A 25,766-nucleotide genomic window follows, 5' to 3' on the forward strand; every position below is an offset into this window, starting at 1 on the left:
AGAGAGGAAAATTGAAAGATCTTTACTATCCTTAGTGTGAAGTCACTGTTTTCTAAAGATTAGCTTCATTACAATGAAAGGGTCATCATAATGAGCCAGAAGTTCTTATAGCACTAATAATAGATGTTCTACTGATAGACAGTAGAATTTATTTAGGACTCATTTAAGATTCTCTGTATTATTTCCTCACTATTTTCTGGATTCTTTATCTTTTTCTGGACTGAAATTAGTGTACTGCTGTCATTCTCTTCCTTTCTCACACACGAGCGCCCCTCCTCCACCCCCCTCCAAGAGCTTGGTAGGACCATCCTCCCTCAATTACCTCTGGAGTTAGGGGCAACGGAGATTTCTCCGTGTCACAGATGAAGAAGGGTCTGTTTGTTGAGAGCAACACGTTCACGGGCAGTGTGGAAATGTTCTTCATGACCAAGGGCTGGTAATCAGGTTGCAAGACAGTCTGTGGTGTCTGCAAAAACAAGGAAAAAGAGGCAGCAAACTAAGTTATGACAGAGTAAGGCTATAGCAGCAAAAGTCTCGGATACATCTGAGCATACACAGACACAAACACATGCACATATGCTCTTATTCTCTTGGAGAGACTGAGCTAAATCATTTGGAATGTATGGTGGACCACTGAGAAGTGAGACTACATAAGTCAGAAACCAGATTAGATTTCTTACTCTCCTGTTGCCTGGTTAAAAAAACATGCCAGTATAAGCCATGCCTCTGGGTGGAACTATTACTATAGAAGTTTCCACAATGTCATAAAGCAAATGCTAAGAAATTAGTGATATCTTGTACAAGAACCCATGTATCACTATAATAGATAAAACTTTTATCCCCTTTACAATATTTTTTCCATGCTCAAAACACTCAATTGCGAATATACTTACCTTATTAAATTGACAAATGCTGTAACACTTTTCTCTAATTTTTTTCTTGCTAACGCTGATTTAGAAGCATCTTTTTACTCTGTTGAACATCCAATTTAATTTTTCAACTACAGAAAATACTGGAAATGGGTCTTGAGCTTCATGTTGCTGTTCAGACTGAATTTTTCTCATTCTGATGTTGGGGTCACATTATTTCTTGCATGCTCTGGAAAGAGGGTCCTTTGATACCAGCAGAAGGTAACCTGAAGCCTCAATCCATGGCCTCCAAACAGAACCTCCTTCTAATCATTCCCTGGCTCTTCTAACAACTCTAGCCTGTTTTTCTCAGTTCTTTTTATTATTATTTTTTTAATTTATTGTTGACAATATTACAGATACCTCTCATTTCCTCCTTCCCCTTTGCCCCCTCCACCCAGCCCCCACTACCTTCCTACCCACCTCCCGCCTTCATTCCACTACTGTCTGTGTCCATGGTCTATGCATATAAGCATATCTATTCTTTGGTTGTTTTTCTTTTTCTCCTTGTTCTGATTTCAGTTAAATCTTCCTGATTCCACATTTTCATCTGACTTTGTGTCTGCCTCTCTGATCAGCATAGTCTCCCTTCCACTGTGGTTCTTGGATCCCCTGGCTCTGGGCGAGCTCGTGTGATCAGCATCCATTGTGCCTTAGTTCAGGTGCTATAACAAATATAGATGGGGTGGCTTAAACAGCAGACATTTATGTCTCACAGTCTGGAGACTGGGAAGTCTAAAATCAAGGTGCCAGCAGATCTGGTGTCTGGGGAGAGCTTGCTTCCTGGCTTGTAGATGGCCATCTTTTCACTGTGTCCTTACATGCCTGATGGAGAGATTATCTCTCGTGTCTCTTCTTATAAGGGCGCTAATTCCATTCATAAAGGCCCCATCTTCATGACGTAATCATCTCCCAAAGGCTCCACCTCCAACACCATCACATTGTGGATTAGGGCTTCAGTATGTAAATTTGGGGAGACACAGCCATTCAGTCCAGACGATTGGCTCAAGTCTCCTACCACAGTTGTGATCCACTAGCCTCTGTGCAGGGGTTTGGTCTGGCACTTACCATGAGATGCCAACCACGGTTTCCTTCCCTCTAACATGCTAATACAGGTGCTGGACTCACCCTGCATTTGCAGATCGCATTCTCCAGTTTGGGGGAGGGATAAACCAGCACTTTAGGGTCATCAACGGCCACATGAGGAACTGTCTACCCAGCGACCTTCCCCCAGGCTGCTGTGTCACTGCAGGTAGCTTTGAAGCGAAGAAGCCACACTTGTTTGGTTGCGGCAAGAGACCATTTAGAGGTTAGTGAAGAGAAGGAGGCGATGCACAGAGAACCCATTCTATTTTAAAATGACCCCTTTCTCTCTGGGTTGTCTGTCTCCCCAGATAGCAGGAGACGGGATTTGCTGCAGGACTTCATGAAGCAAACTGGCTGCTGGTTTCGACTGACCTTTTCAATTCCACAAAGATGTGGTTTCATCTCTGTGGCTTATGAATGGTATAATAGTTAGAAAGTAGATCATATCTGAGGAAACGGTCCTAGAAAAATGCCTCCCATAGGCAGTGTGGGTGTCAGTATAGTCTAATGTACTAAGTCAGATACGCTGCCTTGAGCTGAAAATAGGAGACAGACTAGATAATTGGGTGTTATATAAGTACATCTGAATACTGAGCCCTAACAGGTCTCTGTACATGCTGGGTAATGAAGTTGCAATTCTTCATTGTCCCTGGTGTGGATTAAATGTGAGCAGGAAATGAATAATGAAGAATAACAGTAGTTGGACAGATTTCAAACTTGTAATATTTGGGTGGAAGGAGAGAAGGGTAAAATCAAACAGGGAGCTGTGACTCAATTCCTTTTTGTAATTCAATAAGTCACTGCCATATTTAAAGTATTTGCTATTTTATTCAAGTGATAAAGTCCAATAAGACACTTAAACAAGAATATGCTTTTTTAAAAAAAACATACCAAGGCTGAGGGATATAAAGAGGAGAAAAGGAACATGATCCACACATTTTTGTGAGTGTTTATAGGCTTAGAAAAAATCTAATAAGAAACAAAGTTGGGTGGAAAACAAAGATGGTGGCATAGGTAAGCACCTAAACTGCTGCCTCACACAACAATTTCAAAACTACAACTAAAAGACAGAACGGACATCATCCAGAACCACAGGAAGGCAGGCTGAGTGGAAATTCTATAACTAGAAGGAAAGAGAAAAGCTCACGGATAATCAGAGGAGTGGCAAAGGGCTGAGGTACGGAGACACGCACGCAGAGAGGAAGGGCGGCTGAGTGCCTGGCTGAATTTCTCTGGCGGGAGGGAGAAGGAAGTCCCTGAACCCCAGGGACTGAACCCCAGTTCCAACTGCACTGAAACCCAGTTCCTGCAGAGCCCTGGGGACCCATGCTCTTACGGGGGGAATCTGGACTGTCAGGCGGAAACTCAGGGGAGCCGCGGAAGGCAGAGGTCTGGAGGTGCACGCACAAGGGCAGGGCTGATGGGAAGCCAAGACTGTCTGCTCTGCCCTGAGATTCCACCCCATCCAAGCTGAACACAGAGGCTTTTGCAATTTTGCAAGTCTGATCCTATAAGGCTGTCTCCAGCACCGAACTTCTCCCAGCATAGACACACCTGATCCTCACAGCCAACTGGCCTGGAGGTCAATTCCTCCCAGTGATACCAACAACAATCAAGACTTAACTACAATAAGGCTGTACACACAATCCACAAAGGGGTGCACCAAGAGTGTCCACCTCAGGTTAACTGGGGAGGCCGACCCACTGGGCCATATAGGAAATGTAGCACACAAAGCTACCCTACCAACTCAGGGAAGCAGCGAAAATGCGGAGACAAAGAAACAGATCACAAACGAAAGAAATGGAGGAAAACAAACGACTGGATATAGAATTCAAAACCATGGTTATAAGGTTTTTCAAGAATATCCTAGAAAAGGCCGATAAATTTAGCGAGACCCTCGAAGATATGAAAAAGGACCAACTAGAAATTAAACATACACTGACTGAAATAAAAAATATTATACAGAGACCCAACAGCAGACTAGAGGACCGCAAGAATCAAGTCAAAGATTTGAAATACAAAGAAGCAAAAAACACCCAACCAGAAAAGCAAAAAGCAAAAAGAATCCAAAAGTTGAAGATAGTGTAAGAAGCCTCTGGGACAACTTCAAGCATACCAACATCAGAATTATGGGGGTGCCAGAATAAGAGAGAGAGCAAGGTACTGAAAACCTATTTGAAGAAATAATGACCGAAAACTTCCCCGACCTGGTGAAAGAAATAGACTTACAAGTCCAGGAAGCGCACAGAACCCCAAACAAGAGGAATCCAAAGAGGATCACACCAAGACACATCATAATTAAAATGCCAAGGGCAAAAGACAAAGAGAGAATATTAAAAGCAGCAAGAGAAAAACAGTTAATTACCTACAAGGGAGCACCCATACGACTGTCAGCTGATTTCTCAACAGAAACTATGCAGGCCAGACGGGAGTGGCAAGAAATATTCAAAGTGATGAATAGCAAGAACCTACAACCAAGATTACGCTACCCAGCAAAGTTATCATTCAGAATGGAAGGTCAGATAAAGAGCTTCACAGGTAAGAAAAAGCTAAAGGAGTTCATCACCACCAAACCAGTATTCTATGAAATGCTGAAAGGTATTCTTTAAGAAGAGGAAGAAGAAAAAAGTAAAGAGAAAAATTATGAACAACAAATACATATCTATCAACAAGTGAACCTAAAAATCAAGTCAATTAAAAAACTGAGGAATAGAATAAACTGGTGAATATAATAGAATCAGGGGCATAGAAAGGGAGTGAACTGATAATTCTCAGGGGGAAAGGGGTATGGGGGGTGCAGGAAGAGACTGGGCAAAAATCGTACACCTATGGATGAGGACAGTGGCGGGGAGGTTAAGGGCAGAGGGTGGGGTGGGAACCGGGTGGAGGGGAGCTATGGGGGGAAAAAGGAGAAACAATTGTAATAATCTGAACAATAAAGATTTATTAAATTAAAAAAAAACAAAGTTGCATGTCTAACATATACTACAATGTCTTATGCAGAATAGCTATTCAATAAATATTCACTGAATTTTCACTCAGTAGCTACATTCAGAGAAAATATGATGCCACCAAATTTGGTGCAGATGCCACCAACAAATATCTTTCCTGATCACTTATAAAAGGAAGAATTTAAAACAGAGCAATGAAAGCTTAATAACTATAGCAGAGACTCTTGTAGTATTTTCTTTTTATATGTCTATGGAGCTCATCACAGTTAGGTTAGCATCCTATAACTGAAACCCTTATTCTACTTCCTCAGTGTCTACTTTCCCCAGTAGTCCGTTAAGCCTGGGATTTTGTGGTGTCTTTGCTGCTTCGTACACTGTAAATGCCCCAAAATTATTTATTTGAACTTGTACATTTCTACTCCCTTCCTCAATTATACGCCCCTTATTCATCTCCAGCAGAGTGCCATGCCCTTGGTGGGTGGGTGCTCAATAGATATTTATTTAATACAAACAAAATATGATGGAACCCACTCCCAGAATAAATGGTCTTTCCCATTCTCCTGCTAGCCTCCAGGTAATGAAAGGAACCCTGGTTGATGCCCTCCCTGACTGATTAGGCATTGCCACACCCAATCCTTTCATATGACAGCAGCGATCACACTGTGGGACAATGTACTTAATGCTTGGTCTTCCTAGCTGGCTGTGTAGTTCATCAGGGAGGGACAAGCCTCCCTGTTGTACCCCTAGCAGCCGACTCAGTGCTTGGCACATAGTAGGACTTAATAAACATTCCACTCAGCAGCCAGCGTGACTGTTTCAATGAATAAATCTGACCATGTCATTCCCCTCCCTGAAGCCCGCCAATGGCCTCCCACAACACACCTCCCAGTCATGCCACACTCATGGGCCCTTGCCCACTTTTCTTGATGGACCTCATGTCCCTCTTGGCATATTCTCTAAGGCAGCCTTTCAGTTCTTCATACTCACCAAACTCTTTCCTGACTCGGGCCCTTCCTGTGTGCTGTTCCTTCTGCCTAATTCTCTCCCCGTCTCTTGTCACCAGACTAACTTCAATTTTCCTTCAAGTCTCAACCCGAGGCACTTGCTCAAGGAAGCCAGCTGTCACCACAGGTACAGATAGAGCCACTCTCCTGATAGGTGCTCTCAGAGCAACTTACACCTCTTCTCCACAGCACTGCTTAGAATTGTAATTTAAATGACTAAATGGTAATAATTGGTTTATGGTTGTAACCTCAACCAGTTTCATACCTTTGACTGTGTCTCCCTGGTTCACCAGCTCATCAGCACTAACTCACTCTCTGGCACAGACCTGCTCTGAATGTTAAAAAATCCTATGATGGAAGTCTGCCGAAGAGGAGGTCAAGTTCTACTGTGATGCCTCCCTCACCTCCTCACTGTCCTGCCGCCTCCCCTGAGCAGCCGTCATCCCCAACACTCCCCTGCTTCCCTGCCCCCCACCCCCGCTTTATTGCTCGCCCTTGATGGCCATATAAAGTCATGGGCATTTAGAGCCATATACTTAAACATGTGAGTCATAGTTTAAGTGGGTTATTCTCAGTGCTGGGTGATCCGCAGAATAACTTGAATCTCGGTCTCCTCATGTGTGTCATGGGAATGATAACAGAACCCACAGCACAGACCATTGTGAGGGACAACTGGGCAAATGTATGTAATGAATACAGCTCAGTGCCCAGCACAAATCAATCAACGAGGTATAGCGATTCTTTCTGATGATTATGATTATCAATAATTCCAGTCCAATCCTTTCTATACTGTGATGCTTACTTTTTCTAATTAGAGTAAAATGATCGACCACAGTGCATTGGAATAAATACCCCTTCACTTTGGCCTTGTACATCAGGAATAATGGAAGCAGAATTTCTGTCACAATTTACATTTCAGAGGAATGTAGGTTTAGATTCAGACTTTTTAGAGGAAGGTGTTCGGGCTTCTGAAGCTTAGGAAACATCGGTGGGTGTGGGTACACCAGGCTTCCTGTTAACCTAGCTTCTCCAATGAAAATGCGATCTCACTGACCCCCGGTTGGAGCGCCCACCCCTCCCAGCACTGCCCCCTGACCTTCTCCAGTCGGTACACGAGCTTCTTGGTGGAGAGCTGGATGAGCGGCGCTATGAACTCACAGATGACATCCACAGTCATCACCAGGCTCCGCTCCCGCTGGGCCCCGATGATGGCGTGGCACACCAGCTTTTCCTTGACCATCTGCAGAGGAGAAACGCCAGCATTGTGAGAACATCCATAGCTCAGAAAACTTAGTTCCACACAATCAGCAAACTGACGCTCAACTACCTGCCTGCGGACACCAGGGAAGAACACGGGTCTCTGAACAGTGCATTTCAGGTGTCGCTCTGTCTCACACTTAAATGTCTGATTGGTTAACTATGTCCTGGATGGATCCTGCGTCCATTTCTGACTGCTCTCGAGGACACAAATCAATTTACATTCAGTTCAATGAATATCTGTATGGAAGGTGTATTATGCATGGACTGTCAGGGATTGGACATACCAACTAGTGATGGGCAGGACAGATAAACTCCTATGGGCTTAGAGTTCAATGGTAGTTCTATTTCTTATCAAGCTAGTCAGAAACTGTGGGTGAAAAATGTTGCCTTTCCTACCTGAATATTTAAAAATCGTGCTATAGAAACTAGTATTACTTTGCTCCCCGACCCCCCGAGGTCCAGATTTGTATAAAGTAGAAAGAACCCAAAGTGAATTTATATCATGAATAGCTTGCATTGAAGCGTGCTCAGGTTTCAGATGTGAATGAATTCAAGTCTCTCTTAGCAAAGCTTACACTGAATTTAGAACCCTAGCAGCTCAGGCTGAATGCCTTTGAAAATACGGTCAGCTGCCCATCGTGACACTGTGAATGTGCTCCTGTCGGGGTCTTGAAAGGAGGGCTGTGTTCTAGTCACCTTTGCATCTTTGGTGCCTAGCACAGATTACCACATGGTGCATACTCAGCAGAAGTTGGCTGAACCCTGAAGAGCAGAGACAAAGACCACCTTATATACTCACTCCAAAGGGAAGCAATGGACAAGCTTTGCTATCCTGTCTGCTGGAAGGCGAATTTCTCATTGTTTCCCATTTCCTGAGGAGAAAGCTTAGCATCACCTCCTAATTTGGTGACACCAGGCGGAGCAAGCATCAGTCCTCATTCACAAAGTCTGCGTTTGTGAGGTAGGAGAGGCTCACAGGTGATTACAAAGGTTTTTGTTCTTTTTAGGTTTCTGGTGGTTTCCAGTCTCCATGAGAGAGTAGGAACAAACAGAGACGTGGTTCTGCATAAACGGTTAAGCAGAATGGCGATGATGTAAATAAGAGCAGAACATCAGAGCTGCTGCTCTTTCATTGACCCATAAGAAGATGATGATTATAAATGTGATGCTGTTATGTCAGACTGAGGGGAGAGGAGCCTGGGATGTCCCAATACCTGGATGGGAACGGCAGCCCAGAGTGTCTACAAACACACCCTTTGGAATACATATGAATATGGCTAAGTGTTCCTGGGAGGCTTGACTTGGGCTGAAGGCTGGCTCTCCCTCTCCCAGAGACTTGCTGGCGGGTCACTGCTGACCCTGGGGATGAGAAGCTGCTTTAATTAGTATTTTAAGGATGGGTTCATGGCAGCTGTAGAAACAAACATAAAACAGCAACACTGAACCGTCACAGCAATGGGTGCTGCCATGGTAACTCGGGGCCGTGTGCAAACCTTAAGAAACCACATCCTTTCTTCAGATAAATGTCAAGGAACTCGCCTAAGAAATAGAGCAAAGATTTATTTAGGAGAAAGACAGATTCTAGACATGCTTTCCCCGTACCCTGGGAGTAGCAGAATAGCCATCAAGTGTCACATCGATCGTCTGGTCTGGATACAACTCCATCCTGACGGGTTGAAGCTGAAACACGGGGCTCTGGGAACGCTTGGCTGCCTGGGAGGCGGGGCGCTTAGCAAGTCTCCTCTTAGCCACACCCTTCTTGCTCGGCTTGTTCTCGGGGTGGAATTTCTCATTCATCCAGAACAACTGGTGGACCCGACGTCCCTTGTTGGTCAACTTGAAGTGGTAGTAACAGGTGTCCAGGCTGGAAAAGAGGTAGGTACTGAGAGGACTCAACTTTGGGATGTTCCGTTCAGCTCTACGATTTGGGATTGACTCCTCTGGAAGTATTTGAAAAGTGAGCAATAAATAGACAATTTTTTAAATGTAGGAAGGCTGCATCATGGTACTACTAGGAGCTACCACGGCAATGGGACAAAGTAGCAGCTACTCATGGCCCCCATAAACTCAAGTCAGGGACCTGGGTGTGGCCCCTGAGTTGTCATCCCCAGGGAAGGGGCCGTGGGAAAGTGGTCCCACCCATCCTCTGCCTTTCCCAGCAGGTGGAGCGTGCCGCAGAATACACGCACGCATCTCATGTGAAAACCACTCTAATTTACGACAGATGGCTGTGAAGAGTATTTTAGGAAAGGAAAAGCAAAATGCCTATTGGAGGAGAAGTGTATTTCAAATTGTGTGGAGTAAATTCCTATGGACTGAGGGAAATGTCTTGTGATGGGCTCAGTTTGAAGGGAACTTTAGAGAGAAACGGCCAACTTATTCACAGTACATCTTTCAATCATCACAGCAACCCAGATATACTAAGCATATTTGCTCATTTTCCAAGGGAAGAAATGGAAGCTCTGAAAATGTAAGGAAGTTGCCCCAAAACATGCAATCAAAAGAGATGGCATATGGGTTTTTTTTAGACCTCTATGTCCCAAAATTGGCAAACTTTTCTGTTAAGGGCTGAATAATAAGTATTTTGGATTTGGGGGGCCACATGGTCACTGTCACAGCTACTCAACTGTCCACTGTAGTGTGAAAGCAGACATAGAAAATATGTGTACACAAATAGGCATGGCTGTATTCCAATAAAACTTTATTTACAGGCTGGCCGGTGTGGCTAAGTGGTTGAGTGTCAACGTAAGAACCAGGAGGTCCCTATTTGATTCCCAGTCAGGGCACAAACCCAAGTTGTGGGCTTGATCCCCTGTGTGGGGCATGCAGGAGGCAGCCAATCAATGATTTTCTCCCATCATTGATGTTTCTATCTCTCTCTCTCCGTCTTCCTTCCTATCTGAAATCAATAAAAATATATTTTTAAAAAAACCTTTATTTACAGAAAGAGCCCACCTCTTCTTTTTTCCCCTTTTAAAAAATGTAATTTAATTTTTTCATCACCTTTTATCCCTTCTATGCCATCTACCACCCTCTATGTCCTCTGCTTTTGACAATTATTTTGGAGATTGCTGGCATCATGATTTTCTGTCAAAAAGAATGGTAGGGTTTAGGCAGAAGGGAAATTGACAGCTAAAAAGCCACAATTTGCTTCTGTATTCATAGAAAACTATAGGCTAAACCTCCCAATTCCAGGCAAGTGACAGAATATCCTTTGGGGCTATTTGGCCCTGTTTGTAGATTACAGAGAACATCATGTAATCAAGTTTGGTTCCAAGCATACTGTTTCTGTAATTATGTTTGAGTATACTTAGAGAAACTTTGAAATAGAAGCATGCTCTAGCTTATGGTCAACAGACAGGCAGAGAGGAGCATTTCTGTATCTAGTTAACACAAAACTGTAATGGATGCTTCTCGGAAGGCATAATTCCTAGTGGCTCATGCTATTTTCAATCAAGTCATGGTTTGTAGATGGAACAGAGGAAAAGGGGGGTGGAATGGGTTTGTGGGGAGGGCTCCTAAATGATTTTTCTTCAGGCTCATCTTCTCTAGGCACATGTGTCCATCTTGGTTGCGAGGCCTGTTAGACCAGAGGTCTGTTCACAGTATCACGATGGACAGGTACACGTTCCTCTGGCCCCCGCACCTGGGGAGCCACGAATGAACCCCCACACATATCCTCCCGTTGGCATGCAGACTTCATACATTTTTAGAGTCACATTTAGATCATTCTGTTCAGAGGTGTCTATAGTCTGCCACCTTTTATTTAAATACTTAGATGTTCTAGTTCCACCCCCCCCCTCCAAAAAAAAAAATGATCAGGCAGAGCCAATTGCAGCCCTCTTGATTGTTGGTGCTATAGTGGGGAGGCAAGCAGAAGACAAAATACCAAAAAAGTTACTGCTTTGCAATTCCTGATAAGAAACATTTACAGTAAATGTTTACCTTCCTAGTTATACTCTACTTAGGTTACCACTAAGATGGGACTGTATTTTGGACCTACACGGAGAGGGATTAAGAGCGTATTAGAATAAAAGAGGAGAAATCATGGTTGAGATTCTAAACTAGTCACCGAGAAGGCACTGTAAGTGTGAGGGAATAATGCACTTCCTCTGAGCCATCTCTTCTCTAGCATGGACGGACTCAGCTCGAGAAAGCAACCAGGCTGTGACTGGGGGTGTCTTCTGATGGCTGCCCCACCCATCTGGAGGGGGACAGTGAAGATAGGAAAGTGGAAGGACCGAGGTTAGTGCAATTTACTTAAAAGCAATTTTCTAAAATAGAAGTGATGCTCAGCGTATGCAACATAGGCAATATCTATGAAAATTCATCCAGGAGGTTTCCCTACCTAAAATGTGCTCCCAAGTTGAGTTCTGGAGCAAAGGGCTTATCCGAAACAATGGTGGAACCAATTCCTAAAGCCTGGACATGAATCCGATAGGTGTTGCTATTTTTAATTTCCAAAATGACCGTGTCTTTGAACATCAGTATGTCATTCAGGTTGGCGGTCAGTGTCAGTTGAATATCATCTTCCGGGGGAACGGTGCCTTCACTGGGTTCCACTGTCCAAAGGGACTTTTTGTGTGCCTGCAACACAAGATACACGGAACAGTGAGGCTCTTCCTGGCTTTCCCTTCTGCATGTGTCAAAGCCGTCTGCACTTCAAATGGCTGGCACTGTGCAACTCAACATCAAACATTATTATTATTTTTTTTCAAATCAAAGCAGCTGGGTGTTTGTTGGCTTCTCTTTTTGCAAAAATCAATCTGATTCTGAAGAGCAAACCTACAATTCTGCTTCTGAGCGCTCGGTGAGGATCCTTTACATCTCTTTCGCTAGATGACAGCCCCGCTCTCTAACAAGCTGGTACTAATTATCTGTTTTAATCACCAAATTCTGAGATACTCGCAGAAGGTACAACATCCTTTCTGGAATATGGAATTTTCCAGAGACAAGTTTTTCAAATGCAAGGTTTTGATGATGTTATTAGTAAGCAGGAATAGCTTTCGTTAATAAACACAGTATAGGAAGTCGTCTCGATTTCTATTATTCCATAATAATAAATAGAATTTCATTTGCTAAAATTCCAAACTTATTCTGAAATATATAATAGGAGGTGAAAATTATAGAGGGGAAGCTGACTCTCACTAATCTGTTCCCTTTAACTAATTAGATCCTCCTAGCTCACTCCCTTTCCTCCTGAGGGTTTTGGCTAAACACTACCTCTCAATGAAGCCTGCTCTGACCATCACCTTTTAAATGGAAAACCTTCCCTCCATACTCCTGATCCCCTTTACCCAGTTCTATTCCCCCCCTTAGTACTTATCATCTTCTAACATGTGCAGACTTATCTACCACACTTGTCTGGTTTGAAAGTTTATATGGACACTAATAAATAGTTATTTAAAAATTTAAATAAGTTAAATGAAACAAAGGAGAACAGTTCTCAAGATGATACATTGTTTATAATGAGGATGTAGATGAAATTTTTCTTTAATTTTGGTATTAATGGAAATGATAGATTTAATTCTATGTCAAGAGTCCTGTCATTACTCCTGATCTTTTAATATGGGACATCTCTGGAAACATAGATATAAGAGAAAACAGCATTAAATACTACACTAGATAAAGTAGGGCTGAGATGGGATATTTGTATGATAATTAGATCTATTCCGAAAATATTTGTGGAAAAAAATGTTGATTTTTGTACCACTCAATGTTTTTCTAAAATTTTCTAACTTTCTACTCACAGTAAATTAGCCCTGATTAAGTACTAAAATAGGAAAACAGAAAGCAAAGTCTATCTTTCCAGAACATTATGCTGCATTGTTTATAATTTTATCTTAAAATATTAGTAACAAGCCCTGCCCAGTATGCTCAATGGTTAGAATGTCAGCCTATGTACTGAAGGGTCATGGGTTCGATTCCTCGTCAAGGTCACATATCTGGGTTCCAGCCCCAGCCCTGGTTGGGGCGAGTGTGGGAGGAAACCAACTGATGTGCCTCTCTCATATCAATGTTCCTCTCTCTCTCCTCCTCCCCTCCCTTCCACTCTCTCTAAAAAAAAAAAAAAAATCAATGGAAAAAATATCCTCAGTGAGGATTAACAACAACAACAAAACATTAGTCACAAAAAGATAATAATCCTCATAAGTTTAATTTTCAGGATTATAAATTGATTATTATTGGCAAGAGAAACTACAAGGATTGAATGTCACTATATTCTCCTTATATTTAGATTCAAAGAAATAATTTCTAATGCATATTCTTAATTTATCCCCCTCCCCATTTTTTTTTTTTTTAACAGTCTATCTTAGTCCATTCACAGCAATGTGGACTTTTTCTACCATGCACTTAAAAACTCTTACAGCCAAAACCGGTTTGGCTCAGTGGATAGAGCGTCAGCCTGCAGACTGAAAGGTCCCAGGTTCGATTCCGGTCAAGGGCATGTACCTTGGTTGCGGGCATGTCCCCAGTAGGGGGTGTGCAGGAGGCAGCTGATCGATGTTTCTCTCTCATCGATGTTTCTAACTCTCTATCCCTCTCCCTTCCTCTCTGTAAAAAATCAATAAAATATATTAAAAAAAAAAAACACAAAAAAAACTCTTACAGCTGCCCCGGATAGTGGTTCAGCTGTTTGGAGCATTATTCCATACACCAAAAAGGTTGTGGCTTCAATTCCTGGTCAGGGCACATACCTAGGTTGTGGGGTGCATATGGGAGGCAACCAATCAATGTTTCTCTTTCTCTCTCTCTCTCTCTCTCTCTCTGTCTCTCTCTCTCTCAACATATCCTTGGGTGAGGATAAAAAAGTAAAAACTCTTACAGCTCCTACCCATTACCTAGTTCAAAGCCACTTCACATTTTTAGGTATTTGTTACACCAGCACCCCACTCTCAGTACCAATTTCTCTCTTAGTCTGGGCTGCTATAACAGAGTGCCATGGACTGGGTGGCTTATAAACGATAGAAATTCATTTCCTGTTCCCGTGGCTGGCAGTGTGAGACCAGGGAGCCGGCATCGTTGAGTTCCGGTGAAATCCTCTCCTGGTTTGAGGACTGCCAATCCCTCGTTGTATCCCTGCATGCAGAAGAGCTGAGCAGAGGAAGCAAGCTCCCTTATAAAGACTCTTAGAATCCCCTCTCTAATCCTAATTTCCTCCTAAAGGCCTTAACTCCTAATACCATTGAGGGGTTTGGGTTCAACATATGAATTTGGGGGGAATACAACCATTCCATCCATAACATTCACCTTCAGTCCCTCCAAATTCATGTTTTTCTCATATGGAAAATGCAATCTTCAATCGGGAAGAGGAATCTAACCAGAATTCAACTTGAGCTCAAACTTCCAGCCTCAGAAACTGTGAGAAAGAAATTTCTTTTATTTGTAAGCCACCCAGTCTATGGTACTTTGTTATAGCAGCCAGAACTAAGACACAATCCCAAAGTGAAAACCTTAAAATCCTCTAACATATTAATCATAGAAAATGACACAAAATGAGTTCTAAAACAGCCATAAATGCAAATTATTTTTTCTGCCTATATTTAAAAAAATATATTTAAAAAAAATTTTCCTGCCCTAACTGGTTTGGCTCAGTGGATAGAGTGTCAGCCTGCAGACTGAAGGGTCCCAGGTTTGATTCCGGTCAAGGGCATGTACCTTGGTTGCTGGCACACATCCCCAGTGGGAGGAGTGCAGGAGGCATCTGATCAATGATTCTATCTCATTGATGTTTCTAACTCTCTATCCCTCTCCCTTCCTCTCTGTAAAAATCAATAAAATATATATTTAAAAAAAATTCCATCAACATTTATCCTCCCTCTATCCTCCTCTGCCTCCACCCACACTGTCCTCCTCCTCCCACCTCCTCCCCTCCACCCACACTGTCCTCCTCCTCCCACCTCCTCCCCTCCACCCACACTGTCCTCCTCCTCCCACCTCCTCCACCTCCACCCACACTGTCCTCCTCCTCCCACCTCCTCCACCTCCACCCACACTGTCCTCCTCCTCCCACCTCCTCCACCTCCACCCACACTGTCCTCCTTCTCCCACCTCCTCCGCCTCCACCCACACTGTCCTCCTCCTCCCACCTCCTCCACCTCCACCCACACTGTCCTCCTTCTCCCACCTCCTCCGCCTCCACCCACACTGTCCTCCTCCTCCCACCTCCTCCACCTCCACCCACACTGTCCTCCTCCTCCCACCTCCTCCACCTCCACCCACACTGTCCTCCTCCTCCCACCTCCTCCGCCTCCACCCACACTGTCCTCCTCCTCCCACCTCCTCCACCTCCACCCACACTGTCCTCCTCCTCCCACCTCCTCCGCCTCCACCCACACTGTCCTCCTCCTCCCACCTCCTCCCCTCCACCCACACTGTCCTCCTCCTCCCACCTCCTCCGCCTCCACCCACACTGTCCTCCTCCTCCCACCTCCTCCACCTCCACCCACACTGTCCTCCTCCTCCCACCTCCTCCACCTCCACCCACACTGTCCTCCTCCTCCCACCTCCTCCGCCTCCACCCACACTGTCCTCCTCCTCCCACCCCCGGCAGTCACCACCCAGTTGTCCGTGTCCATGAGTTCTTTCTCTTTTTTTCTTAATCCTCCATCCCAGCCCCTGGAGTCCTGCCCCTCCCAGCCCCTCTCCCTCCCCTCCCCTTCCCCTCTCCCTCCCCCCTCCCCGCCTCAGAGCTGTCAGCCTGCTCTCTATGAGTCTGAGTCTGTCTCTATTTTCTGCAGATATTTTTTAATGGATCAATGTAGCTTCATTTCATCAGCATTTTTATCAGAGTAGATAGGGAGTTTTTGACTTATACCATTTACATGACTTAAAGCAACATGGAAATAGCTTTCTCATGCTTGAGGAACCAGCCTTTCTCCTTGCTTAGAACTATTTGCCTTTCTTACTTTCAGCTTTTAGATTCTAGACTACTATTTTAGATAAAACTGCTGTGACAACAACAAAAAACCTGATACTCAACAGCTTAATACAACAAAAACTTACTTCTGGTTCACATGAATTCCAAATGGTTACATGCATGAGAATGGGCTCTGGTTCCATTCAGTCATTCAAGGACCCCAGCTAAACAGATTCTGACATGTGCAATGTGTGGCTTCTAAGCCACTCTGGACACTGCCATTCAGTTGGCCAACAAGAGAAGGAAGAGAATGGGGGGTCACATGCTAAGATTTTATGCACCAAGCCTGGAAGTGGTACACAACACTTCTTCCCACTTCCACTGTCCAGAACTCAGTCATGCAGACACACCTAACTGCAAAGGAATCTGGGAAATGTCTTGCTTTGGGTCTAAGAGTAAAGGGAGGTGGGCATAGGGAACTACTAACTTCTCTCTGCCAAAGCTACCTTGTTGGTTCAGTCCCTGCCATATCCCTAGGCCTTCCCCTAACTCCTCTGGATCTCAGATTTTGAACGGTGAAGAGTTCACTCCAATCAGAAAATTGAAGTGGGAGCGTAACTTGGTATTCCCACTGCGATGGGAACTTCAGGGCTGGAGCTCAGATCCATCTGCTGCTAGGACAACTAGAGGGGCAGCTGGAGGAGAAAATAAGAATGTTCTAGGCAACATAGTCTCACACTGTTGGCCTTTCTTCCCAAATTTGTGGCCTTAGAGCACTCTATGTAGTTTTGCTCATTTATGGGACTCAGCTTACAATTAAAACATAAATCAATGCCATGTTTGTCCTTTATCAAAAAGCAGGTGCCTTTCAGAAGAGGGTGCTGTCAATGTCACCTTTCCCATTCTATTTGTTTTCTTCCTCGAGACAGTGGCACAGGTCAGTCCGTGGTTACAATGAGGAGAGGGTGTCACCTGCATAAGTGCTATTTCCAGCCAGGGGACATTAGTTTTCGGTAGATGCACAGCATTTCTATTCTGATTCCAGCAGACACAGATTGGCTGCTCTGGGAAGAAGACCTGAAGTTGCTCTCCAGGGCCGAATTGGTGAGTCTTTTTTTTGATGACGTGTATTAATCAATGTCTGGCATAAAACAAGGTAGCAAAGTATATCATAGAATCCAAGAACAAGGCACATTAAAATGCCAGCTGCCACACGCTGGATTATCCTTATCAAGAGTCAGGCTCCAAATCATCCTAACACCTTGTGTCTCTCTGGTATTTGACTTTTTTTTTTTTTTTTTTAGGGAGGATTTGGTCTATGTAACATTTTCTGTTATTGGATGGCAAATTTGACTAAAGAAGGAATGGATGAGTGATAATCAGCATAGCTATGGAGGATATTCAATAGCCTTTTCAAAACCACAATAGAGCAAGACAACAAGTGACAGAAACAGGTTAGGAAGGAGGGCTCCAAAGGAAAAGAAATGAGCGTTTGAGTCCCAGATCTGTCACTTTCCAGCTGTCGAACGTGGGCCACATCACTTAGCCATGCCCAGCCTCAGTTTCCTCATCTGTAGCCCATGATACTGATTGCACCTTTTGCACAGAGTTATGGTGATGGTTAAATAAGGTGATGCAGGTAAAACTCAGAATGATGTCTGGCATACAGTTAAGTCCTCATAAAAATGACAGCTATTATCATCATTTTACCAAAAGCTGTCATCACCCCATGTGACACATAATTATGGACTCAGCAGTATTTGCTAAAAAAAGATTAAAAAACTGAGAAAACAGAAATAGATGCCAGGAAAGCATGTAACATACAATACCCTTGCCAGGAGAGAAGCATCACATTGGGTTTATGGTAGGCAGAATTCTGAGATGGCCCACAAGATCCCCATCTCCTGGTGCACAGTTACCTTCTCCCAGTTATTTAATCAAAGGCTAATCTAGGTGCTACTGTGAAGGGATTTTTTTTTTTGGGAGGGGGTGGTTAGACATTTATGTAATTTACAGATTAACCTCCTTGATAAGTCTAGTAACCAACTGACACCATACATAATTATTACAGTATTACTGACTATATTTCCTATGCTGTTCTTTACATCCCTGTGACTATTTTGTAATTACCAATTTGTACTTCTTAATCCTTTCTCATCTAACCTCCTAACTCCCCTCCCAGCTGGCAACCACCAGTCTGCTCTTCTGTGAAGGGATTATGCAGATGTAGTTAAGGTCCTAAAAGAGTTGACTTTAAGGTGAGGAGATTATCCTCAGTGGGCCTCACTTAATCAGGAGAGCCCGACGAAGGGCTTGGCTTCCTCGTGAGAGGGCTTATGGAAGAGGCCACATGGTGGGGAACTGTGGGTGGTTCTATAGCAACGGGGGCAGTCGTTGGCTGACAGCTAGCAGGAAAATGGGGCCTCAGCCATTCGACTGCAAGAGAATAAACTCTGCCAACAACCTGAGGGGGCCTGGAAGTGGCTCTTTCCCTAGTTTAGCCTCCTGAAAGGAATGCAGCTGGGCAAACACCTCAAGTTCAGCCTTCTGAGATCCTTTTGGCTGGAGAGGAGCCAGCCAAGTCATGCCTGGACTTCTGACCAGGGAAACATACATTCATGTTATTTCAAGCCCCTAGGTTTGTAGTAATTTGTTACACAGCAATAGAAAACTAATGCAGGGTGAAAAGGTGAAGGGACTGAGAAGTACAGATTGGTAGTTACAAAATAGTTATGGGGATGTAAAGTACAGCATAGGAAATATAATCCTATATAATGAAGAGCTAATTGCTAATTAGACCAGACGGCGAACAACCCTCCGAAACAACCTTCCAGACAACGTTCAGGAACGACCGGTGGGCGGGGCTGGGAATTTCGTGCATCGGCCTCTAGTCAGTAATATTATGCATGGTGCCAGGTGGATACTTGAAATATCGGGGGGATCACTTTGTGAAGTATATGACTGTCTAACGACTATGCTGTACACCTGAAACTAATACAAAATAATATGAAATGTAAACTGTAATCGAAAGAATTTAAAAAGAAAACACAGAGTTTCACATATTTGTCCAAAAGATGAGTTGAGTCTTCCTAAGTCTTCCACCAAAACTTCAGCAACAGCTGCCTGTGTGTGTGTGTGTGTGTGTGCACACGCGCGTGCGTGTCAACAGGGGCTAGAAAGCCAGAGTCACTAGAGCAGCCCATGAACAACACGTTGAGAAGGTTTGTAGTGCTTGTGCATATATGACTGTGTGGAAGATGGGAAACTGTGATTTTTGCAATGCAGAATCCCATACCACTGGTCATCTGTGCTAAGCCCTCTCCCCTACCTTTCACATATCTACAGATAACATTTGCTTTTTATCTGACAACTAGAGGCCTGGTGCACAAATTCGTGCACGGGTTGGCTCCCTCTGCCTGGCCGGCGATCAGGGCCAATCAGGGCCGGCTGGCCTGGGGGAGGGACCGTGGGAGGTTGGCTGGCCTCAGGAGGTTGGCTGTGGGAGCGCACTGACCACCAGGGGGCAGCTCCTGCATTGAGCATATGACCCCCTGGTGGTCAGTGTGTGTCATAGCGACTGGTCGTTCGGTTGCTTAGGCTTTTATATATATAGATAGGGCGTCAGTGCATTGCTTAAACAGCGCTCAGCTCCCAAGGTGAAATCGAGCTTTTATAGGCTTCCTTAGTCGTATTTAATATTTGCTAAGAAAGACAGAAGTGAAGGTGACTGTTTGCACATGCCATTTAAGCAGTAAAGGAGAGTGAGTATACGCAGCAGACCTCCTAACTCTGTAGCGGTGATTACTGTGAAGCTTGAGAAAAGAGCTCTATACACTTTTCTTCAAAACAACTCCTTTACCCGTTGAAAGCGGCAAGAATTTCCTTCCAGGGAACAAGAGGACACAAATAACAACAGGAACCACTGTGCAGAGTGAGGGATTTCTTTGGATTTATACTATTATCTCAGCAGATAATCAATTCTTTGTGGAACAAGAACAATGAACAGTCACTGAAGCCTTTCTTCTTTTCGTCTTCTAATTCTAACTGGTATCTCTAGTCCTGTGGTTCCCTGCCCTGAAGTGAGTCACTTTGCTGCTTAAAATAATTAACTGGAAATTAGGAGCTGGAGTGCAACAGACGTGGTGCTGGAGCTTTACCAGCGACACAGAGAAGTTCATGACGAAACAAGTGGGCTTGAGCGTCACATGCCCGGTGGTCAGCTGTGGCCGCTGCCATCTGTAGCCAGGCGACCTTGGACACATTTTAAAATTTACATTTCCGTTTCCTCATCTGCCAAAGTTGCTACTTCAAGATGAAATTAACTGGGTGCCAGGCCATTTGGCTCTTTGTCTCCCACAGAGTAAGTGCTCAGTGAGTGGTGTTATTATTAACATTATCTTTCAAATCTTTTTTTTATTTAATAAATCTTTATTGTTTAGATTATTACAATTGTTTCTCCTTTTCCCCCCCCATAGTTCCCCTCCACCCGGTTCCCACCCCACCCTCTGCCCTTAACCTCCCCCGCACTGTCCTCATCCATAGGTGTATGATTTTTGTCCAGTCTCTTCCTGCACCCCCATACCTTTTCCCCCTGAGAATTATCAGTCCACTCCTTTTCTATGCCCCTAATTCTATTATATTCACCAGTTTATTTTGTTCCTCAGATTTTTAATTGACTTGATTTTTAGGTTCACTTGTTGATAGATATGTATTTGTTGTTCATAATTTTTATCTTTACTTTTTTCTTCTTCCTCTTCTTAAAGAATACCTTTCAGCATTTCATATAATACTGGATTGGTGGTGATGAACTCCTTTAGCTTTTTTTTTATCTGTGAAGTTCTTTATCTGACCTTCCATTCTGAATGATAACTTTGCTGGTAGAGTAATCTTGGTTGTAGGTTCTTGCTATTCATCACTTTGAATATTTCTTGCCACTCCTGTCTGGCCTGCATAGTTTCTATTGAGAAAACAGCTGACAATCGTATGGGTGCTCCCTTGTAGGTAATTAACTGTTTTTCTCTTGCTGCTTTTAATATTCTCTCTTTGTATTTTGCCCTTGGCATTTTAATTATGATGTGTCTTGGTGTGGTCCTCTTTGGATTCCTCTTGTTTGGGGTTCTGTACACTTCCTGGACTTGTAAGTCTATTTCTTTCACCAGGTGGGGGAAGTTTTCAGTCATTATTTCTTCAAATAGGTTTTCAGTATCTTGCTCTCTCTCTTCTTCTGGCACCCCCATAATTCTGATGTTGGTATGCTTGAAGTTGTCCCAGAGGCTTCTTACACTATCTTCAACTTTTTGCATTTTTTTTTCTTTTTGCTTTTCCGGTTGAGTGTTTTTTTGCTTCTTTGTTTTTCAAATCTTTGACTTGATTCTTGTGTTCCTCTAGTCTGCTGTTGGGTCTCTGTATAATATTTTTGATTTCAATCAGTATATGTTTAATTTCTAGTTGGTCCCTTTTCGTATCCTTGAGGGTCTCACTAAATTTATCGGCCTTTTCTAGGATATTCTTGAAAAGCCTTATAACCATGGTTTTGAACTCTATATCCAGTTGTTTGTTTTCCTCCATTTCTTTCGTTTTTGATCTGTTTCTTTGTCTCCGCATTTTCGTTGATTCCCTGAGTTGGTAGGGTAGCTTTGTGTGCTACGTTTCCTATATGGCCCAGTGGGTCGGCCTCCCCAGTTAACCTGAGGTGGACACTCTTGGTGCACCCCTTTGTGGACTGTGTGTACAGCCTTGTTGTAGTTAAGTCTTGATTGTTGTTGGTATCACTGGGAGGAATAGACCTCCAGGCCAGTTGGCTGTGAGGATCAGCTGTGTCTATGCTGGGAGAAGTTCGGTGCTGGAGACAGCCTTATAGGATCAGACTTGCAAAACTGCAAAAACCTCTGTGCTCAGCTTGGATGGGGCGGAGTTTCAGGGCGGAGCAGACAGTCTTGGCTTCCCGTCAGCCCTGCCCTTGCGCGTGCACCTCCAGACCCCTGCCTTCCGCGGCTCCCCTGAGTTTCCGCCTGATAGTCCAGATTCCCCCTGTAAGAGTGTGGGTCTCCAGGGGCTCGCCTGGAACTGGGGTTCAGTGCAGTCGGAACTAGGGTTCAGTGCAGTCAGGAGCTTCCGACTCCCTTTCGCTAGGGAATGCCTGCGGCAACCTCTGCATTCAGCTTTCTCTGCGAGCACTCGCGTGCTTGCGCGTGCCTCCAGACCCGCTGTGGCTCCCTTGGGTCTCTGAGTCTCGGTGTGCCTTTCTCTCTGACAGTCCAGACTCCCCCTGTATGAGCCTGGGTCCACGGGGTTTCGCCCGGAACTGGGTTTCAGTGCAGTCGGAACTGGGTTTCAGTGCAGTTGGGGGCTTTCTTCCCCCTCCTGCCAGAGAAAGTCAGCCAGGCACTCAGTCGCTCTTCCTCTCTGCGCGCATCTCTGTACCTCAGTCCTTTGCTGTTCCTCTGATTCTCCGTAAGCTTTCCTCTTTCCTTCTAGTTGTAGAATTTCCACTCAGCCAGCCTTCCTGTGGTCCTGGATGATGTCTGTTCTGTCTTTTAGTTGTAGTTTTGAAATTGTTGTGCGAGGCAGCAGTTTAGGTGCTTGCCTATGCTGCCATCTTGGTTTCTCCATCTTTCAAATCTTCACATCCAGTTCTCCTTCCTGCCTGCGCCCTCCCCAGCTACCCTGCCAGCAGGATTCTCTGTCAGGGACCTGATGCTGGTCCTCTCCTGCTGAAGGTACTGGGTGGCTCTCCCTGCCTGAACCAGGTGCTGAGCCTTTTCTCCTTTGCAAAAGTGATGGAACCAGTTCATAGCAAATGGACATATACATACCCCCTAACCACACCCCCAAATGTTACAGCCAATTCCCAGGGTTTGTGGGCCCCAAATGTGGTGGATATTTGTCTGTTGGAAACATGGCAGCCTGCAGCCGCGACTATTATACCAGACACAAACCTCTGCTCTGGAGCATCTATTCCAAATCCTTCCTAGTGGGCCCAGTGCCTTCCCAAGCTTACTTCTCAGGCATGTCCATTTCCAACGCAGACCCTTGCCTTCCTGAGTGTGCTGCGTGTCATCCCTGCCTTTAACTCCGCTGTTCTCTGGAAATGTACACGCATTTCCCTGTCCTCTTACTCCTTATCCCTCAAGTCTCCACTCAAAGATTCCTACCTATGAACACTTTAAATTTTATAGAAGAATTAAACACTTCCTCCTCCGTGCTTACATATGACACAGCACACAATAATACTGTATTTTTTGTGTATTCGTTCATTTTTTTGAGATTGTAAACTCTTTGGGAAAAGAGATCATCCAATTTACTTTCATGTTTCTCATTCTAGTCAGTAAGTATAGTTAGCACTGTTAGTAGCAGGCATGGGAAAGATGCTCAAAAATATTTATTTTTGGTCAATAAATCTATGAAAAATATTCAGCATCACCAGCAAGCCAACAATACACAAACTTAACCAACAAGACGATGTTTTTTCACCTGCCAGATTTGGCAAGAACAAAATGTTGGAAGGGTCAGGGAGAAGGTGACATTCTTCAACACTGTTTACATTTTCTGGGCCATAATTTCCTAAGACGTATTAAGAATTTTAGTTATGTTCTTTTGATGCTGTGACTGCATTTCTAAAAATACAGTCAAAGGAGATGGGTGTGAGCAGTGCTTTGGACAGGAGCACTGTTTACAGTAGTGAAAGGCTGGACACACTCACTGAGGAGGAAATTTGTTAACTCAGCTGCAGTGGAGCCAAATGATGCAATAAAATCAGTCACTGAAAATGATCTGTACAGGAATATTCCTCAATCATTCATATCAAAGTGACCACACTATACTGTTAAGTAAAAATAGCTGGTCACGAAACAGTGTTATCACAAAGACAGTAAAGTTTTGAAAGGTAGGCACCAAACATGTAATAGTGTTATCTGCAGGGTGGCACTAGCAGTAATTTTCCCCCTTAACCTTCTTTTGTTTTATAAAGACTAGAGGCCTGGTGCAAGAAATTTGTGCACGGGGGGTCCCCTGAGCCCAGCCTGCACCCTCTCCAATCTGGGACCCCTCAGGGGATATCCGACTGCTGGTTTAGGCCCGATCGGGCCTAAACCGGCAGTCGGACATCCCTCTCACAATCCAGGACCGCTGGCTCCTAACTGTTCACCTGCCTGCCTGCCTGATCACCCCTAACTGCCCCCCTGCCAGCCTGATCACTCCTAACTGCCCCCCCTCCCCGCCAGCCTGGTCGCCCCCAACTGCCCCCCCCCCACTGGCCTGGTTGCCCCCAACTGCTCCCCCCGCTGACTTGGTTGCCCCCTACTGCCCCTCCCCCCCCGTCAGCCTGGTCGCCCCGAACTGCCCCCCTGCAAGCCTGTTCACCCCCAACTGCACCCCCAACTGCCTGGTTGCCCCATGCAGCCTGCTGTTCAGTCATTTGGTCGTCCCTCACTAACCCCCCTGCTGGCCTGGTCACGCCACACAGCCTGCTGTTCAGTTGTTTGGTCATCCCTCACTAACCCCCCTGCCGACCTTGTCACCCCACATAGCCTACTGTTCGGTTGTCCTTCCGATTGTTTCGGTCATGACAGCCCTTGGCTTTTTATATATTAGGATAATGTGATTTGTGTAAAAGAAGACACACACTGTATTTACTGAAAAAATAACTCATTCTAAAAGGATATGATCACTCTTTCTCTCTAGAGCCCATTTAATTTTAATTTTATTTGCTCTCTTGCTTCAGCATCATTCCCGGTTTGTTTCTTAGAAGCTTTTTCTTTAAAAATAAATAATACACGCAACACAGTGTAAAACTCAAATGGGTTTAAGGGTAGAATCTCTCTCTCTCTCTCTCTCTCTCTCTCTCTCTCTCTCTCTCTCTCTCTCTCTCTCTCTCTCTCATGTTGCCCAAAGCCCCTAGTTACCATCCCCAGAGGCAGCCACTGTTAGTAGTTTTCTGCATATCTTTCCAGAGATACTTTATGACTAAAAACAAAGCATATTTGATATACACTTTTCCTGCATAAATGGCAGCATACTTATACATACTTTCCTGAAGCCTGACTTAACAATTTTTTTAAAGCTCAGGTGACTTATTTTTTTAAATTTTGTTATAGTTTTAAAAAAAATGTTTTTATTGATTTTTAGAGAGATAGGAAGGGAGAAGGATAGAGATTTAGAAACATTGATGAGAGAGAAACATCATCAATTGGCTGCCTCCTGCATGCCCCTATGGGGATTGAGCCCGCAACCATGGCATGTGCCCCAATCAGGAATCAAACCAGTGACCTCTTGGTTCATGGGTCGATGCTCAACCACTGAGCAACACCAGCCAGGCTTGATTTAAATTTTAAAATGTTATTTTTATGAAAGGTACACAATCTCCAGAGTCAAATGGTTCTAGAAAAGGCATACTGTGAAAACCTCTCCTGCCCTTCCTCATTCCTCCTACCTTTGTCTATTAATGGAGGCAACCACTGTCAATTCTTTTAGTGTTTTCCTTTGGTGTTCACCTCCATATTTCCAGTAATCTACTGCTACTTCTTAAGTTTTCAGTTTGAGTTTTATCCATTTGCTTCTGTGGAAGACAATGATAGCTTTTTTTCTCTCCCTCTCTCCATGTCTCTTTCTCTCTCCTTCTTCTCTCCATCCTCCCAATGGAGTTAAAATCTACTATCTGATGAGATAAACATTAGCACTGACATCATTATAAGAATGC

At 44.2% G+C, this 25,766-nt stretch overlaps 1 protein-coding gene across 1 annotated transcript in view; it reads right to left on the reverse strand.

Moving 5' to 3' along the window:
* The window catches only part of HYDIN (HYDIN axonemal central pair apparatus protein), a gene marked incomplete at its 5' end in the record, with an annotated part of 303,461 nt that overhangs the window by 143,705 nt on the left and 133,990 nt on the right, over positions 1-25,766 (reverse strand). Inside the window, 4 exon segments of the mRNA XM_080643807.1 lie at positions 323-466; positions 7,046-7,189; positions 8,812-9,073; positions 11,558-11,796. Coding sequence (XP_080499933.1) covers positions 323-466; positions 7,046-7,189; positions 8,812-9,073; positions 11,558-11,796 — 789 coding nt within the window.

This window comes from Plecotus auritus (assembly GCF_963455305.1).
Source record: "Plecotus auritus genome assembly, chromosome: 10".
Taxonomy (NCBI): Eukaryota; Metazoa; Chordata; class Mammalia; order Chiroptera; family Vespertilionidae; genus Plecotus; species Plecotus auritus.